Here is an 18,370-nt window from a genome sequence, read left to right on the forward strand (position 1 = left end):
TGTTCATGTAATGGAATATCAGATGCTTAAGAACTGTCTGTTGGCCTGACCAAGCAGTGGCGCAGTGGATAGAGCATCAGACTAGGACCTGGAGGACTCAGGTTCAAAACTCCGAAGTCCCCGACTTGAGCACGGGGTTGCTGGCTTGAGTGTGGGATCATAGACATGACCCCATAGTCGCTGGTTTGAAGCCCACGGTCACTGGCAAGGGATCACTCGTTCAGCTGTAGCCCTTGCCCCCATCCAGGCACATATGAGAAAGCAATCAATGAACAATTAAGGTGCCACAGTGAAGAATCGATGCTTCTCATCTCTCTCCCTTCCTGTCTGTCCCTCTGTCTCTCTCTCAAAAAAAACAAACAAACAAAAAAAAAACTGTCTGTTGAATAAATGGATCTATATAACAATCTTCAGAAGTAGCAATGGAGGGTAATATTTACAAGTAGTAAGGTTTATATTCAAAGAGGTTGCATTGGCCAACCAAAATCATGTTAGAAACAAAGTAGGCCTGACCTGTGGTGGCTCAGTGAATAAAGCATCAACCTGGAACACTGAGACTGCCGGTTCGGAACCCCGGGCTTGCCTGGTCAAGGAACAGATGAGAAGCAACTACAAGTTGATACTTCCCACCCCTCTCCTCAATGGCCTCTCTCTCACTCTCTCCTCCCTAAACTCAATAAATAATAAAAAAATATCTAAAAAGCAAAAAAAAGAAACAAAGCGGTAGATTAGAACTCAGTTTGACTCCTAGTCCAACTGATCTATCTGCAATTACACAAAACTAGCCAAGAACTAACTCTAGGTAAAAAACCACATTTCATCGGTGGAAGAGCAAGAGAAATCAGACAAATGGAACCAAGTATGTGAAAGGTATAGAAGAAACCGAAGTGTAGCATCATGAAGGACAAAGGAAATGAGTTTCAGGAAGGGTGATTATCAACATCAACTGATGCCCCAGTCATCCCATTGAAAGAGAGAGAGTTCTGCACTGCCTACTTGGGACAACCCCATTGTATTCTATGTGAATTATGTTCCTGGGGCTGTGCACAGTAGCCCCAGAATGAGAACTGAGAAAACATTGTGACTGAGAGTTCACTAACAACCATTGAGAATATAGTTCCAGTAGGTGGTAAGGAAACATGGTCAGTGGGTATATTTAATCTATTACATAAATAGTTGCCTCGGTGTGATTAAGAAGACTCAACAGCAAACAGTTTGCTAGAAAAACTCAAGAAACAAATGCAATTCGTATCAAAATCCAAAATGTTTTCGTAGTAGCAGTGACAATCTAGTATAAATTAATATTGCCCTAGCTGCAGAGCTTAGTCGGTTAGAGCATCTTCCAGAAGTGCAGAGGTTGCCAGTTCAATCCCCAGTCAGGGCACCTTTAAGAACAGATCAATGTCCCTGTCTCTATCTCTCCCTTCCTCTCTCACTAAAATCAATAAATAAGAAAAAATTTTAAAAATAGCATTTGACACCAACAATTTATTTTACCTATTGTGAAGATCGTTACAAAATTTCCTAAGTACTTTTATTTTTTAAATGCCATGAATAACAAAATATTTATACTTATATCCACAGGTATTCACAAATTAATGGTATTGGAGAGAAAAAAGGAATATATAAAAAAATTATAGGTATTGGAGTGGTGCTTCTTAACACTCATGATTGTGTTGGATCTTTTTCCAGCTGACTCTATCAGCGACCCGTTTTTTCCCCAGAGTCCACAGGTGCTATTGGAATATCAGCTAGGGAAATGGGTGCCTCATCTTCGTGAGCCACGAGATTTATACGGTCTCTCTTCTTTAGGTCCACTGAGCCCCTCACGGTGGCCGTACCACTGTGAGGTCATTGATGAAAAAGTCCAGCATATTGGTATGTCCTTAGCAGTGTGGACAACTCAAACATATTAGTAAACTTACTTTGCCAACCTTGTTTTTAATGAAAAGACTCCTGGTGTTATATAGTCTTTCCAACAGAAATGTAAAATGAGCCATAATGTATCTCTATATGGAATTTAAAATAAGCTTCCCTAGTTGTACCAAAATTAATACTAATAACTTTATTGTGATCATATTACATATATAGATTAAGAAAGAGTGACACCTTTATAATAGTGTATCTTCATGCGCCCTGACTAGGATCCACTCAGTAAACCCTCTAAGGGACAATGCTCTGCCCATCTGGGGCCACTGCTCCATTACTCGGTAACCAAGCTATTTCAGCACCTGAGCAGAGGCCATGGAGCCATCCTCAGCACCCAAAACCAAATTGCTCGAACAATTCAAGTCATGGCTGTGGGAGGAGAAGAGAGAGTGAGTGACAGAGAGAAGCGGGTGGGGTAGAGTAGCAGATGGTCGCTTCTCCTGTGTGTCCTGACTGGGAATCGAACCCGGGACTTCCACACGCTGAGCCAACACTCTACTTTTGAGCCAACCAGCCAGGGCCAATATCCCACTATTTATTCCAGTTTTCCTTTATGCCACAGACAGGCTCGGCTAGTAATTGTCCAGGTGCTGAGTGAGAACAGTGTGGAATGAAGAAATAAACTCAGAGAGAAAAGGGATGGGATCAGGAGGTCTCTTTGCACAGCTGATAGCTTGCAAGAGCAAGTCTCCACCCCTAAACCACATTATTTATAGGGCAGAGCAAAGTCATTAGCAAATCAAAGAGAACTCTGAAACAAAGTCACATTTCTGAGGCAACCCAAGAATTCTCCCCAGTGCAGAAAACCCTCCACCCTGCATAACATCTTAACTTCACAAAAACAAGGATAAAAAGAAAACTGCCTCCAGTCTCTTCGAGGGACATGGGGGATAGGATGAGTTGGAAACACAGCTAACACAGAGGTGTGGAGAAGGGCATGTAAATTGCCTTTACCAACTTAATCAGTCAGAGGTAGTGGGGAAGAGCTTAGCCTTTAGCAATTTAAGAAAATGAGGTGGGGGATGGGCAGCAAGGATCCTGTCAGCTTATTGCCAGTCCCCCACACCTCTGTCCCCCAAAAATCTAAACAGCGAGGACCCTGTCAGCTTGCAGTCTCCAACACCTTTATTTTCCTTAGTATAATTTAAATTTTTTCTCCTGCACTACCTCTAAATTTTATTGTTAGGTATTATATTTTGTTGCTATTTTAAATAGAATCTTTATTGCATATTATTTTCTAACTTATTTCATAGAGGAAAGTTAAGTTTTGGTGTATTAATTTTCACCTTTTATTTCTAGTTTTTAAGTTATTGTACTTGTGCTTTTACACAATATCATCTAGGAGTAATGTAATTAAATCTCATTTCCAGTTTGTATACCTCATATACTTGTCTTTTTTGGGGGGGGGGGTTGGACTGAAGGCATTGACTGGTACTTTCAAAAAATATTTAATAGTTTTATAGTCATCCTGTTCCTCATTTTAATGGGAATGCTTTTAAAGTGTTTTCTCTAAGCAAAATATTGGCTTGTGGGTAGAAATAAATTTGGTTTTGATTTTATTAAGGAAGTATCCATTTATTCTGTATTATTAAAAAACTTTACCAGGAATAATTACTATAATTGTATTAAATGCCTTTCAACATGATTAGAAAGTGTCATATGGTTCTCACTTGATGTATTAGTTTGGTGAATCATACCAGTAGGTTCTTTAATACCGAACCAGCTGTATATCACTGGAATGAACTTCAGTTAGTCATAGTGTATTATTTTATGTTGCTAAATATAAAATACCAGAGCCAAGCATAGTCTGACACACATAATCCAATAATAAAAGAAAAGTAGGAGAATGAATCATCACCAGATTCTTTCTCCACTAAAAATGTGGCAACAGTCTGACCAGGCAGTGGCGCAGTGGATAGAGCATTGGACTGGGATGTGGAAGGACCCAGGTTCGAGACCCCAAGGTCACCAGCTTGAACGCAGGCTCATCTGGTTTGAGCAAAAAGCTCACCAGCTTGAGCCCAAGGTTGCTGGCTCGAGCAAGGAGTTACTCAGGTCTGCTGAAGGCCCACGGTCAAGGCACATATGAGAAAGCAATCAATGAACAACTAAGGTGTCGCAATGCGCAATGAGAAACTAATAATTGATGCTTCTCATCTCTCCGTTCCTGTCTGTCTGTCCCTGTCTATCCCTCTTCTGACTCTCTGTAAAAAAAAAAAAAAAAAAAAAAAAAATGTGGCAACAGCCTGACCAGTGGCGCAGTGGATAGAGCATCGGACTGGGATGCGGAAGGACCCAGGTTCGAGACCCCAAGGTCGCCAGCTTGAGCGTGGGCTCATCTGGCTTGAGCAAAAAAAAAAAAAAAGAAAAAAAGGCTCACCAGCTTGGACCCAAGGTCGCTGGCTCAAGCAAGGGGTTACTCGGTCTGCTGAAGGCCCGTGGTCAAGGCACATATGAGGGGGCAATCAATGAACAACTAAGGCGTCGCAACAAAAAACTGATGATTGATGCTTCTCATCTCTCTCTGTTCCTGTCTGTCCCTATCTATCTGTCTCTCTGTCCCTGAAAAGAAAAAAGAAAAAAAATGTGGCAACAACTAGAGTAGTTGGGCTGTGGAGTCTTTGATTTCCAGCTGAATAAGCTCATGGTCAAAAATAAGACCATGCATTTGAGCATGGTTTAGACAACTTTTAAGAAACTTCGTCCCAAAAATAATGAAGGAAAGAAAAGCTGGTATAGGTCAAGAAGAAGGCGGAGGTCCCAGGATAGCCTTTCTTTTGGCAAACAGGAGATACTTGAGCATGTATTGTACATAAGCTTAGGAGCCAACCATTATCACGCAAGATGCTGAAGATGCAAATAAAGGGAGAAAAAAGGTGAAGTGAGATCCCAGAGGTGGGTCCGAGAGCTCAGAGTCCGGGAGAGACAGAAACTCTAGTACATAATCTTTTACAACACAGAATAACCATGAGTGACACACTACAATCACTTAGGACAGGATGCTAATGATAAAGGGTTTTGTTCATCATTACTGCCTGGGAATCCTTGGTAATATTTAGCCCCACACAAAACTCTAAATTTTAGCCTAGATCTACCAGCGTAAAATTTGAAAATATACAATAAATTTTTCCTGTTTTGTTTTTCTCATATTCAAGTAATGTTTTCTCTCTATTGCTCTCTCTCTCTCTCTCTCTCTCTCTCTCTCTTTTCAGATTGGGCTCCTTCTTATCCTGAGCCAGTGTATGTTCCAACAGGCCTGGAGATAGAACCCCTTTATCCAAACTCCAAGGAAAATACAGTGGTCTATCTAGCTGAAGATGGTGGGTACACAATGAAACGTGTCACTATAAAATGTCATTTTATAGTGTGTGTGCGTGTGTGACCATGGATCACATTTTCATGCTTCTCTGCATGCTTTGTAATTTTTCTTTTTATCATATGCAAGACATTGTGAAGGCTATGTTGTAGGGGTCTCTATTATATTCTGTTTTAAACTTATGTTGAATTTTGTCCTGGTAGGCAGCTAAATTGCTGGTAGATAATTTTGCTTCTTTCAGGCTTGGTTTTATTTTTCTCATGGGGCCAACTTATAATATGTTCATTTCATCTTTAGTACTGGGGCATGGTTCCTACTCTTGGATGTGGTTCTTATGCCTCATGGACAGCCTTTCTGGAGTCCAGATTAAATGTCCGAGGTGCTTAGTGAAACCTTCCCACTCTGGCTATGTTGAAACTCCAGTATGATCTAGAATTGTACATCCTCTTTGTCTCATCCCCACAGCAGCACTCTTTCCTATCCTGCTTAGTCTCACCTGTGCGTGTGCAGTCCACCCCTCAGCAAAGGGCCGGGGAAACACCATGTAAACTGTTGACGCCCCTTGCTTCTTGTAGCTCTCTTCTCCCTGGTGCCCTGCCTCTCAAATTCAGCAGCCCCGAGCAATAATCGTGCCTCCTCAGCCCCGTTAAGACTGTTACACTATTTTTAAGTGTCACCTTCCTAAGATGTAATCAGAAAGTACTCACAAGAAGAAAGCCAGGGTTAAACACAGAGCTTAATTCCTGTGTTTATCTTCTTTCAAAAATCCGATATAGTTCTGGTCTATGTGTTGTTCAAATATATGAAAAAAAGTTAGCTCCTCTTTTTTTGTCCAGTTTCCTAGTCATTTATAGTTAAAGGTCAATTTCAGAACCAATTATTTCATAATCATCAGAAGAGGAATGGGTACTTTTAATGTAATATATGAATTTATTTTAGGCATTGCTTTTCCAGCCTAAATATTTTTGGATTTTCTTACTTCAACATGTATCAATTACTATACAAATTAAAATTTCTAGTGACACTTCCCTTATACTTGTACTGAAGCCCCAAACTCTGTGCAGAATAGCTTATACTTTTGACATGGCTTGATACTTTTATGGCCTCTTTCTCTTATCAGCTTACAAAGAGTCTTGTTTTGTGTATTCCCGAGTTGGGGGCAACCGAACAACCCCGAGGCAACCTGTGGATGATTGTGAGGACACTTTGATGTTTGAAGCAAGGTTTGAGAGTGGAAATCTACAGAAGGTAGTCAAAGTGTAGGTTTTAATTATGTTTATTTAGGGAACTAGACCATCAGCTATTTATTGTTTTCTGTATTTGATATATTACATATTTAGTATCCATCACTGAACTGTAATTCCTTGAAGTATAGATGCTAATAGAAGGGTACCCTGGAGGTGGATATTAAAGGTTCAAATAATTTTGAAAACTGTGAATTAAAGTTAAGCAGGTTTCCATACTGTACATTTTCAATATGAACTGTCTCACAGACACATATTACTCCTCAAACTTTTTCTTAGAGTAGTTCTTGGGATGAGTGTTTCATAAAATATACTTAGGAACACACATGCTATCCAAGGGCAGTCTTTCAAAAAATTCTATAATGAAAATGTTTAAACATGTACTTATAATAAAGGATAATGAATTTCTACATTAACTACCATATATTATCACCTAGATTCAATAGCTATCAAGGTTTTGTAACAAATTCATTCCACCTATTACTAGGTCACTGTTTATAACTACACACACACACACACACACACACACACACACACACACACACGTGCATGATGCTGATGAATAGAAAGTTACTATACTTGGTAAAGAAAAAGGTCACAACTAACCAGGTAAGTTTGATAATGCATACAAGGTGGGGCAAAAGTAGGTTTATAGTTGTGAGTATACAAAACAGTTTATTTGTGTATTACTTATTAATTATTGTATTATGTTTCATACAAACAAATATAAACCTAATTTAGCCCCACCCTGAATTATAAGTAATATACAGTAAAATTATTTTTGCCTTTAAGTATTCTCAATGACTAATCTAGGGAATACAAATAGTGATCAAATACAGTCCTCACAGTGTTTAAAATGTCTTAACCTGTGTGGTCGCATTAATTTGTATATGATTTGAATGTTCTCAGGGATCGTTATTTCAGGTCACTGGAATTAGAATCTAATAGAAAACAGAAATATATATATCTAAAGAAAAAAGAAATTGGACTTTAATTCAGTTTCAAGAACTCTTCAATTATTTCTAGGAAACAATTGGAACAAAAATATAATTTTTTATCAAATTCTCACTTTTACGTACTCTTGAATAATAATAAAAAGACTTTAGAATTAGCATAGAAGCAGTTTCACCATCTAATAAAAGGGATAATTTCTATCTTTTGCTATACTTCTATTTAAGATGCCGACTAACCATTGTTTCTACTGCCCAACCCCCCCCCCCAAAAAAAAAAAAAACCATTTTCTGTGAATAGGTAAAAATAAAATAGTTTTTCTTATTTCAAACCTAATGTCATTTTTACATTTTTATTTGCTTTTTTCCCCTTCCTTTTTTGTGTATTAGGGCAGAATTCGAATACCAACTGACTTTGCGCCCTGACCTCTTCACAAATAAGCACACACAGTGGTACTATTTCCAGGTCACTAATACCCAAGCAGGAATCGTCTACAGATTCACAATTATCAACTTCACCAAGCCCGCCAGTCTTTACAGTCGGGGTATGCGTCCACTCTTTTATTCTGAAACCGAGGCCAAGGTTCATAATACTGGCTGGCAGAGAATAGGAGACCAAATCAAGTATTACAGGAACAACCCCAGGCAAGATCGGCGCCATTCCTTCTCTCTTACTTGGACATTTCAGTTTCCACACGACAAAGACACCTGCTACTTTGCTCACTGCTATCCCTACACTTACACCAACCTGCAAGAATACCTCTCTAGTATCCATAAGGACCCGGTACGGTCCAAGTTTTGCAAAATACGCATCTTGTGCCCCACGCTCGCTAGAAATATGGTGTACGTTTTAACTATCACCACCCCCTTGAAGAACGCTGACTCAAGAAAGCGGAAGGCCATCGTGTTGACTGCAAGGGTACATCCAGGAGAAACCAACAGCTCTTGGATCATGAAGGGCTTCCTAGATTTTATTTTAGGAGACTCGTGTGATGCGCAGTTGCTTCGGGACACTTTCATCTTCAAGGTGGTACCCATGCTGAATCCCGATGGTGTGATTGTGGGGAATTACCGCTGTTCCTTAGCTGGACGAGATTTAAACCGTAACTATACCTCCCTACTGAAGGAATCATTCCCTTCCATTTGGTATACCCGGAACATGATCCATAGGTAAAATAAGCCTCAAAGTACCTCTCTGCTTATTTAGTGAACTTGGTAGTAAGAATTTTGGTCCCACAATCCCACTCATGTTAGTAACTAACTATAGCCACTTAATCTCCCCACCACCACCACCCCACTTCATTCTTCCTAACTCTGCTTCTAAATCCTACGGGCATTCTGCCACTGGATTTACTAGCCTTTTATTAAATAATGATAGTGGCTCCAGAACATTTTCATGGCTCTGTGAAACTAATAAAGGTGTATATTCCATATTTGACTTCTTGCTACAGCTAATGGTAGGCACTGATGTTTGCCTTGGGATCCTTGAATCCCTTATACATGAAAATCAATTATATCTCCTAGAGCTTTCTGGAACTATGTTGATCATGCGTTGCTCTACGATGAGCCTTTTGATTTGCAGGTTACATAGCTATTTAAAAATATCATGAATAATAGCCCTGTTTTCCCTTCGAATAATGGAACAGCTTTTAATTTTCCCAAGAATTCAGAATACTAAAATGCACATAATATGTAAAAAATTTTGTTGAATTACTAGATTAAGTGTGTGGAGCTGGAGTTAAACATACCAGAGTGGAATCTGCTATATCATTTGCTGACTGTGTGGCCTTGTACAATTTAAAAACAATCTAAACCCCAGTTTTACCATCTATAAAATGTGAATCATAATACCGTATAGGCGGAAGAATGAAATGACATTATTGTTGCTAAAGTACTCAGAATAAAATATGGAACATTGGAAGCTTTCCATGTATCCAGTGTTTCCTCAAATATAAAAAAATTGTTAAAGAATATAAGAATTACAGAAAGTATATTTTAATATAAGGTATTAGAATATCTTACCTGTAAGAAAAATATCCAAACTGTTTCTAAAGTAACTTAAATTAATGAAAGATGAGAGACCCTAAGATCCTGCTTTACAAAAGTAATAACACTTCCTTAGGAATTAATTACTTAGATGTAGAAGTGTCTTTGGACTCATAAGAAACCAAAAGACCATTAAATTTTGGGAAATGTTGGTTTAAAGATGTACAGCATAGTTCCTATTAAAGGAGCTAATATGATATTCTTGCCTGGGTGAAAAAGATGAAGGGATTAGCAAAGGAAAAGAAATGAATAGACAGACAGCAGTGTGGGGATTGCAGGAGGGAAAGGGGGTGGAGGGAGGGAAGGGAGAGTAGAGGAGGTATTGATGGAGGGAAACTTGACTTGGGGGGGTCAACACACAATACAGTATACAGATGATGTATTATAGAACCATACACCTAAAACTTGTATAATTTCATTAACCAATGTGACCCCAATAAATTCAATAAAACTTTTTTAAACAAACAAAACTTAAAATAGTCATTTAGTGGCTTTATATCAATCTGAAATTATCAATCAGAATTTATCGAGCACCAAATGAGTAACGGGCATAAATTAGTACATGTAACAGACTTCAAGATGAAATTTCACTATAGTTGAAAGGAGTATTCTTTCTCATAGACATCATGCTTTGAAAGTTTTGATTTTAGGTTAACATTTTTGTTATAAAAATACAGTAATCCACCATCCACAGTGTCACTTTCCACAGTCTGTTTTCTGTAGTCAACTGTGGCATAAAATTATTACATGGAAAAATTCCAGAAATAAACAATTTGTAAGTTAAATTGTATGCCATTGTGAGTAGCATGATGAAATCTTACCTTGTATCAACTGGGGCATGAATTACCCCTCTGTCCAGAGTATCCAAGCTGTATACATTACCCTCCTCTTCATCACTTAGTAGTCATCTCATTACCAGATTGACTGGCATGGTATCTAGTGCTTGTGTTCAGATCACCCTTATTTTACCCAAATCACAAGAGAAGAGTAGCAATGGTGGCAATTTGGATATGCCAAAGAGAAGCCATAAAGTGTATGTGTGTATAGGCAAAAAGACAGGGTATCGGAGCTCTGGTACTATCCAAGGTTTTAGACATACACTGGGGGCTGGGAATATATCCCCTGCCAATAAGGGGGAGACTACTGTTATAGATTTCATATTATTAAAAGCCATTGCTAACATTTTGGTATTTATCCTTCCAGTTAAAACAAATAATCTATGAAATTTTAAGTAAAATTATAATGTTATATAAAGTTTAGAAATATGAGAAGGCAAAAAACACCTATAATTTTACCACTTTAACGCCACCGGTTTTTTACCTTTTGAAAGCCATCATCAGTCAGTTTGTGGGGCTTTTTAAAATTACTTTTACATATATTGAATACCTAAACTATACAAGTTAAGGATTATGCTCTTAGGAGGATGTAATAATTTCCTTATTTATTATAAATTTACCAGGAAATAGTCAATTCAAGCTTTGCTAGCATTTTTCTTAAAATGATATTTATTCACGATCTGGCCAGATAGCTCAGTTGGTTGGAGCATTGTCCAAAGCACAGAGGTTGCTGGTTTCATTCCCAGTCGGGGCACAGACAGGAACAGCTCAATGTTCCTGTCTCCCTTCCTCTCAGGCTAAAATCAAGAAATTAAAAAAAAATTTTTTTAATGATATTTACTCACCACATTAATCAAGAATTAACTCTTCATTAGCTTCAGCACCAAATCATAAGGCACTCAACTTTTAACAAATATTTTGGATACCTGTGTGCATTGCCCTACACTAAATGATTTGAAAGATTTCCTATCCTTAAGAAGATTAAATGTCAAAAATAAGCAAACTTGACTAGGCAAGTACCAAGTAACTGGTACCAATATTAAGTGCTACAGGAGTGCAAAAAAAGATCTATGGGCTTGAATAGAAAGGAAAAGAGACGTGAGCTCAGTTTTGAAGGGTAATGGGGTAGTACTTGCATTTACAAAGATGAAGAAAGAAGGTATTTCAGTCAGAAAGAATCTACACGTGAGAGCTAATGGAAAAAGATGGACATGAACTATTTTCTGTATACAAAAGAAAGCCAAAATAAACCAGATCCTATTGGAGGAAGTGTTTGGAATAAGGTACATTTTGTCCTTTTAATGGAAGGCATTTGTATTTTACATATGTCAATACAAAATTATTGCAGAGTTTTTAAAATTGTATATTAAATAATAATATGCAGTATAGATAGGGAGTTTAAAGCTAGTAAATAAATAAGGAATCCTATTTATTTGGATATTAGACTTGTAAATACATAGTTGACACCCATAAAATAAAAACGCCAAGGTGAAATGTAGTAACTTATTCTTTTTCTTCTTGGTAGATTGATGGAGAAACGAGAGGTGCTTTTGTATTGTGACCTTCATGGTCATAGTCGGAAAAAGAACATCTTCATGTACGGCTGTGGTGACAGTAATAGATGTAAGGCATCGTATCTACAGCAACAAATCTTTCCACTTATCCTGAGCAAAAATTGTCCAGATAAAGTAAGCCCTTTTTAAGATTTTAACTTTTCCTTTATTAAATATTGCCCATGTGAGACAGCAGAATGGGTAATCTTATTCAGATTCAGTAAACTGATTTTTTAATTTACTTATTTTGCCTAGCATTAAATTGACCATACGAAAGTAACTATGTAGAGCCTGACCAGGCGGTGGCACAGTGGATAGAGCATGGGACTGGGATGTGGAAGTACCCAGGTTCGAGACCCTGAGGTCGCCAGCTTGAGCATGGGCTCATCTGGTTTGAGCAAAGCTCACCAGTTTGGACCCAAGGTCGCTGGCTCAAGCAAGGGGTTACTTGATCTGCTGAAGGCCCACAATCAAGGCACATATGAGAAAGCAATCAGTGAACAACTAAGATGTTGCAACGAAAACTGATGGTTGATGCTTCTCATCTCTCTCTGTTCCTGTCTGTCTGTTCCTATCTATTCTTCTCTCTGACTCTCTCTCTGTAGAAAAAAATAAAATAAAATAAAGAAGAAAGTAATGACGTAGAATGTTGAGTGACCAATAATTTGAAATACAAAGAATCAATGCCCATTATTCTACCACCATACTTGATGATTAAAAAAAAAAAACTGATTGCTTTCTTCCAAAGGTCAAGAACAAGGCAAGGATATCTATTCTTACTCCTTCAGTTCAGCCTTTTCCTGGAAGTTCTAACAAATGCAATAAGGCAAGAAAAGGAAAAAAATGGCAGACAGATTGGAAAGGAAGAAGTAATAAAGATGTCATGATTGTCTTCATAGAAAATCCAAACCAATCCACAAAAAAACTCCTAAAACTAATAAGTGAGTTTAGCTATGTCATAGGATATAAAGTCACCCCACACACACACACACAAATTTAATTTCTATAAACTCACAATGAAAAATTGGAAACTAATGTTAAAAACAATACCATTTACCATTTATTTTGTAGCTACAAAATAAATGAAATACTTATGACTGCAAAGGGATAGCATAAGAGAGCTCTTTAGAAGTGATGAAATCGTTCTCTATACTGATTGCCATCCTGGTTACACAAATCTACACGTGTTAAAATTCATAAAATGGAACACAAAAGGTCAAACTTATGTTGATTTAAAAATAAAATGACAAAAACTCTGTAGATACTGATGTTATAACAATTTTTCAGGCAGTTTTCAAATGATCTTTCATATGAAAATAAAGCATCTTTATTCTGTCTTGAAAATCAATAACACTAATATTCATTCTTAAACATTTTTAAGCCCCTTCCTATAGTTTTCTTTTTACATACAAGATTTTAGCCCAACAGTATCAAGAATTATTCAACTTGTTCTGAATGTATATGTTACGTATATGTTACGTATAGATAAAAGTGAAATCTGTATTTCTCAGAAATGTAAATATGTCCTTTTTTTTTTTTTTGTATTTTTTTCTGAAGCTGGAAACGGAAAGAGACAGTCAGACAGACTCCCGCATGCGTCCGACCAAGATCCACCCGGCAGGCCCACTAGGGGCGACGCTCTGTCCACCAGGGGGTGATGCTCTGCCCCTCCGGGGGGTCGCTCTGTTGCGACCCGAGCCACTCTAGCGCCTGGGGCAGAGGCCAAGGAGCCATCCCCAGCGCCTGGGCCATCTTTGCTCCAATGGAGCCTTGGCTGCGGGAGGAGAAGAGAGAGACAGAGAGGAAGGAGAAGGGGAGGGGTGGAGAAGCAGATGGGCGCTTCTCCTGTGTGCCCTGGCCGGGAATCGAACCCGGGTCCCCCGCACACCAGGCCGACGCTGTACCGCTGAACCAACTGGCCAGGGCCAATATGTCCTTCTTAAAATGAGTTATTTCCACTGGTCAGGAAATAAAAGCAGCTCCTGAAGTTTTAGAATTACAGCTCTTGAACAACCACTGTTCCACTTTCAATGCTACTCCCCAAGAATGACATTGTTATAAAAACGATGGGTCTCGTTCATTTGCTTCTTTCCAGTTTTCATTCTCAGCTTGCAAGTTCAATGTTCAGAAGAGCAAAGAAGGAACAGGAAGGGTGGTGATGTGGAGAATGGGAATCAGGAACAGCTTTACCATGGAGGCCACTTTCTGTGGATCTACGCTGGGTAAGACCACCCGTTCTCATTCATGGCTCTCAGTGCTCTAAACCAGAGACATTTTTAATGGAAGATTCATCGTGTAGATAGTTTAATAGTGAGCACGTTCTTCCCACTTAGATACGTGTACTGGTATCTAATCAATTCTGTGAATGGGATGAATAAACAAATTCCCACTATAGGGACCTCTATCTATCTCATCATTTCTCATTGTTAAGAATAGGAAGTTTTAGCATGTAGATGGAATACCTGATTGGTTGTTTCATGAATTAATTCTTACTTGCTTAATTTGCAATTTTTTAAAGAAGGGGTTTCTAAGATGACTAATGATTTCAAGAAAAACAGTGCTCATACCTAAAATACTAGGATAGAAATATTTTTCAGTGGATTTACTATTTGCAAGACAAACAGCCTGGTGTTTTATTGTTAATTTTTGTTTTCTGGTGAATTTATATTTTAATGGCAGCACCTGGTCCCTTGAACTAAAAATAGAAATGTTCTGTAGTTTCATTTAAGAAATCATTTAGTTACATCTAACATATATTTAGAATACCCCATATTAAGATAACTGTCATATTATTAGAAAATGGATCAACTCAAAGGAATACTGAAAATCCACATGTGTGATATCTGGCTAGTTTTTTAAAGCACCTTGAAACTGATATAACATTACTAATGATAATGAAAATGTCAAAATCATTACCCAAGTCTTTCTAAGTGATTGTTAGGGTGTTTGTAATCGGTAAGCAAGTATCCCATAACTTTCTTATTGAATTTATTTCTGCCTTCCAACATAAGAGTGCTCCGTGTTAAGTCACCTTCGGTGCAGGTGGTGGAGGGGAACGAGGGAAAGCAGCAAGCTGTTAATGACCTGCCCTGGAGGAAAACCCAAAGGACGGGATGTGGAATCATATCAGATGTTCTCTTTATAGTCTGTTTTACCACTTCAGCCTATATGCTAAGGAAAAATTAAGTCATCCTCAAGGGTAGATCAACTTATTGATGTTTTAGGTAAAAAACGAGGCACTCATTTCAACACAAAAGACTTGGAGTCAATGGGATATCATTTTTGTGATTCTCTCCTGGACTACTGCGATCCAGACCGAAATAAGGTAAGCAAAGCCCACTTGGTAACCCATTAAACTCCATCTGCCAGATACCATAACCTGCCTATGAGCCTATGGCACTTGATTCCTTTGAATATCCTAACAGTGTTCAGGGTTTTTTGATAGTTGATGTCCCGTGAACTATTGCTCAGATGTCTATAAGTATTCAATAATTTAATTAGGAAATAAAATTATTTTATCATTAACTCGTTTATCATTTTCCCCTAGTATTTTCAGTGCCTAAGAGAATTAGAAGAAATGCAAAAGCATGTAAACTTGGGAAAAGCCCTTGATGACTCAGAGACGTCTCTGAAAGAAATTACATTGGAGATAGAGTCTCAGTAAGTCAAGACAGTGGACGTAATGTAATTTGCTGTGCTATTTTACTGTGCTCTTTATAACATTATTAGGGTATAACTTTCTATCTCAACTGAAAATCCTGAAAATTTTTCCCATGCATGCTTCTTTGGCTAGATCTCATCAAGACGTTATTTATTCATTTAGTCAAGTAATATTAAATGAGCACCTACTATGTATTATGTGAAAGACATACTCAAATTGTTTTCAATGCTTTCATTACCCACAGAGAACTGATACATTTATAAAGATGCCACATAAATACTCTAAGTTAGTGATTGATAAGTGCAACATTCTGTGCTAAGGCAATGTCATTGGCTCCTGTAGGAAATGCAGAATAAATATTTCATTCTTTGTGTTTATTTAGAGTTTTTCAAACATTGAGTTAGTGCCCTGTAACCTCCAGTGGTGACTAATAAATTTATTTGCAGACAGAGGCTATCATTTTGAACTCATGGATTTGTTTATATTTGTTGTGTTCCCATCAATTTCAGCCAATATTCTTCTAATACCCTAAGATGCCTATAACCACCAAACATCTACACCACCTTTGTAAACATCCTTCAAATAATTAGAACTATCTTTACCATTCCAGGAAGGTAATAAAGCAAAAGTAACAGTTGAAATGTTAAAATGACACCAACACATTCTGTAAACTAAAATAATATTTTATTATTTTTTTTGTAGTAGCCGAGGCTCTGAGAGTTCAGAATCGAATGACTCTCAGAATTCCCTTCTCAAGCTAACTTCTCAGGTAGGAGTGAAAATTTCTGCCAATGGTATGTTAAATAGGTACTCTTCTTATTAGACCAACACTCAAGGGAAAAAATTTACAGTTGGGTTGTGTAGTACTAATTGTGGTTTTCTGATTATGTACCATATTTTTAAATCATAGAATTTTCTAAGCCTAAGGATTCTTAATGTTCTTACTTTATTTTTCAAGATAGTTTTTAAATTTATTTTTTTTTAGAGAGAGAGAGAAACACTGATTCGTTGTTCCACTTATTCATGCAACCATTGGTTGATTCTTGTACATGCCGACTGGGGATCAAACCCGCAACCTCGGCATGTTGGGACGATGCTCTAACCAACTAAGTTACCCCACCAGGGCCAACACTCTTACTTCATTAAACACACACACACACACACACACACACACACACACGAAACTATTCAAACCCAAGTCACCCCTCTGTTCCTTAGATCCCATACCAATTTGCATCTTCTTTTCACCTTCTAGAGCCTCTTACATTTATTCTGTGTATAATAGGCAGTTTTTAGTAGTACTTTATGGGAGGAATAGGAAAAAGACTTTATCCTCCTATAAGTGGAAGTCTCAAAGTAGTTTTATGTCTGCATAGATAAAGTCCTTGATATATTGATTCAATGTGGATTTTTAAATATGATTCTTTTACCTAGCTAAAATCCAAGAAAAAACATTTGAAAACAAAGAAGGAAAGAAATTCTACCATAGCGAGGCGTCAAAATGGCAGAGAAGAGCAAGAGGTTAGTGTTTATTGACCTGGTTGTCAGCAGCTTGTGAGGAAATGATTGCAAGAGAATGGCAAGTTCTTTCCTCTTACTCTTCTTATACCCTAATTGTTTCCTCAGGAAAAGCAAATGATTAAAATTTTGCTCATATTATTTACCGTTTATAAAAGCACAAAAGAACCTTAACAGATGAGAAGTGAGTCTTATTTAGGTGTGATATTTAAATCTCACCTATACTTGCTTTGCTTGGAGAAATATTTGAGGCATCTTACAAAGATGCAGCCAGGGATAGCAAGAGGAAGTAAATTAAAACTAAGAGCAATGGGAATACAGGAGTATAAACTATTCAATAGATGGTGCGGGGAGATCAGCTTCTACCAGGACAGCTGGGAGCTCTGCGAACCCATTCACTAGCAAAATTGAGTAAAATTATTTAAAAACAAAAAAACACAACCACTTCTGGTTGTGTTTTTAAAGTTTCTGGAAATGGTCCTAAGGGCATACAGCAAATGAGGAATCTTTGATTCAGGAAAACCTACAACTTGGCTAAAAAACAAAAACAAACAAACAAAAAACCAGTGAGAGCTTCTTGTATTTAAATCAACAGTTCTCCTCCCTATATCTTCCCAGCTCAATGAGACTGAAACTCCACTCCAGACTAGTGCAGCCCAGAAACAAGGGTCCCTCCTTCTACCCAGAAGGAGGCTCACCTTTGGGTGCTGTATCACTGAGAATATTTTCGGCCCTCAATGCCCTTGCCTTGGCTTGTCAAGGTGCGGTTCCACATTGGGAGAGGCAAACAGAGAAGACCAGAGACCACTGCCCTCTTCCCACCCACAGCTCAGCTACAGAAGAATGTCACTGTCCCCACCCCCAGCTCCAGAGACACTCAGGCCCCAGAAATTTTGCCTTGGGGGACAACCAGATAAAATAGCTCCTAATCTCTTTCCCAAAGAAGTGTCTTAATTTACAACAGATCCTAGAGAAATTCAAGTTTAAGGACCATTCTCAAAAGGCAGTTGATAGGGACTGGTAGGTAATAGGCTGAACTATTTCATCCACTGGGTTTGCCAGGGAGAACTGGGGAAAGAGACAGCTGGGAGGACCTCTCCTGGGATCAGGACAAAGCTCAACACTGACTTTAGAACCCGTGACTTCAAAGGAGCACAGATTTGATTGGCTTGGTCTGTAGGACAGTCTATGTCCTATGGCACTGTTTAAAGCAGTAAAGCCATCAGCCAGGTATTAATGGAACTTATACGTGGTCAGGGAAGGAGGCAAAGAACACCCCGCCAAAGCCACTGCCATCCCAGGGTGAGTGTGGCCACA

The 18,370-nt window shown here is 38.2% G+C and overlaps 1 protein-coding gene and 1 long non-coding RNA gene across 6 annotated transcripts in view; one reads left to right on the plus strand and one right to left on the minus strand.

Moving 5' to 3' along the window:
• Positions 1–18,370, minus strand: part of LOC136391225 (uncharacterized) — a 64,321-nt gene that overhangs the window by 21,614 nt on the left and 24,337 nt on the right. The gene's annotated exons all lie outside the window — the stretch shown is intronic.
• AGBL3 (AGBL carboxypeptidase 3) overlaps positions 1–18,370 on the plus strand; it is a 39,409-nt gene that overhangs the window by 2,269 nt on the left and 18,770 nt on the right. For 2 of the 4 annotated variants that reach the window (XM_066366174.1, XM_066366173.1), the window contains exons 3-12: positions 1,693–1,878; positions 5,142–5,249; positions 6,366–6,504; positions 7,830–8,609; positions 11,847–12,009; positions 13,970–14,096; positions 15,099–15,199; positions 15,422–15,534; positions 16,238–16,304; positions 16,970–17,056. In XM_066366174.1, coding sequence (XP_066222271.1) covers positions 1,693–1,878; positions 5,142–5,249; positions 6,366–6,504; positions 7,830–8,609; positions 11,847–12,009; positions 13,970–14,096; positions 15,099–15,199; positions 15,422–15,534; positions 16,238–16,304; positions 16,970–17,056 — 1,871 coding nt within the window. Of the gene's footprint in view, positions 1–1,692; positions 1,879–5,141; positions 5,250–6,365; positions 6,505–7,829; positions 8,610–11,846; positions 12,010–13,969; positions 14,097–15,098; positions 15,200–15,421; positions 15,535–16,237; positions 16,305–16,969; positions 17,057–18,370 lie in introns of those variants that run through there. The other 2 variants (XM_066366175.1, XM_066366176.1) reach the window with 2 other exon arrangements.

The sequence above is a fragment of the Saccopteryx leptura genome, chromosome 2, assembly GCF_036850995.1.
Source record: "Saccopteryx leptura isolate mSacLep1 chromosome 2, mSacLep1_pri_phased_curated, whole genome shotgun sequence".
NCBI lineage: Eukaryota > Metazoa > Chordata > Mammalia > Chiroptera > Emballonuridae > Saccopteryx > Saccopteryx leptura.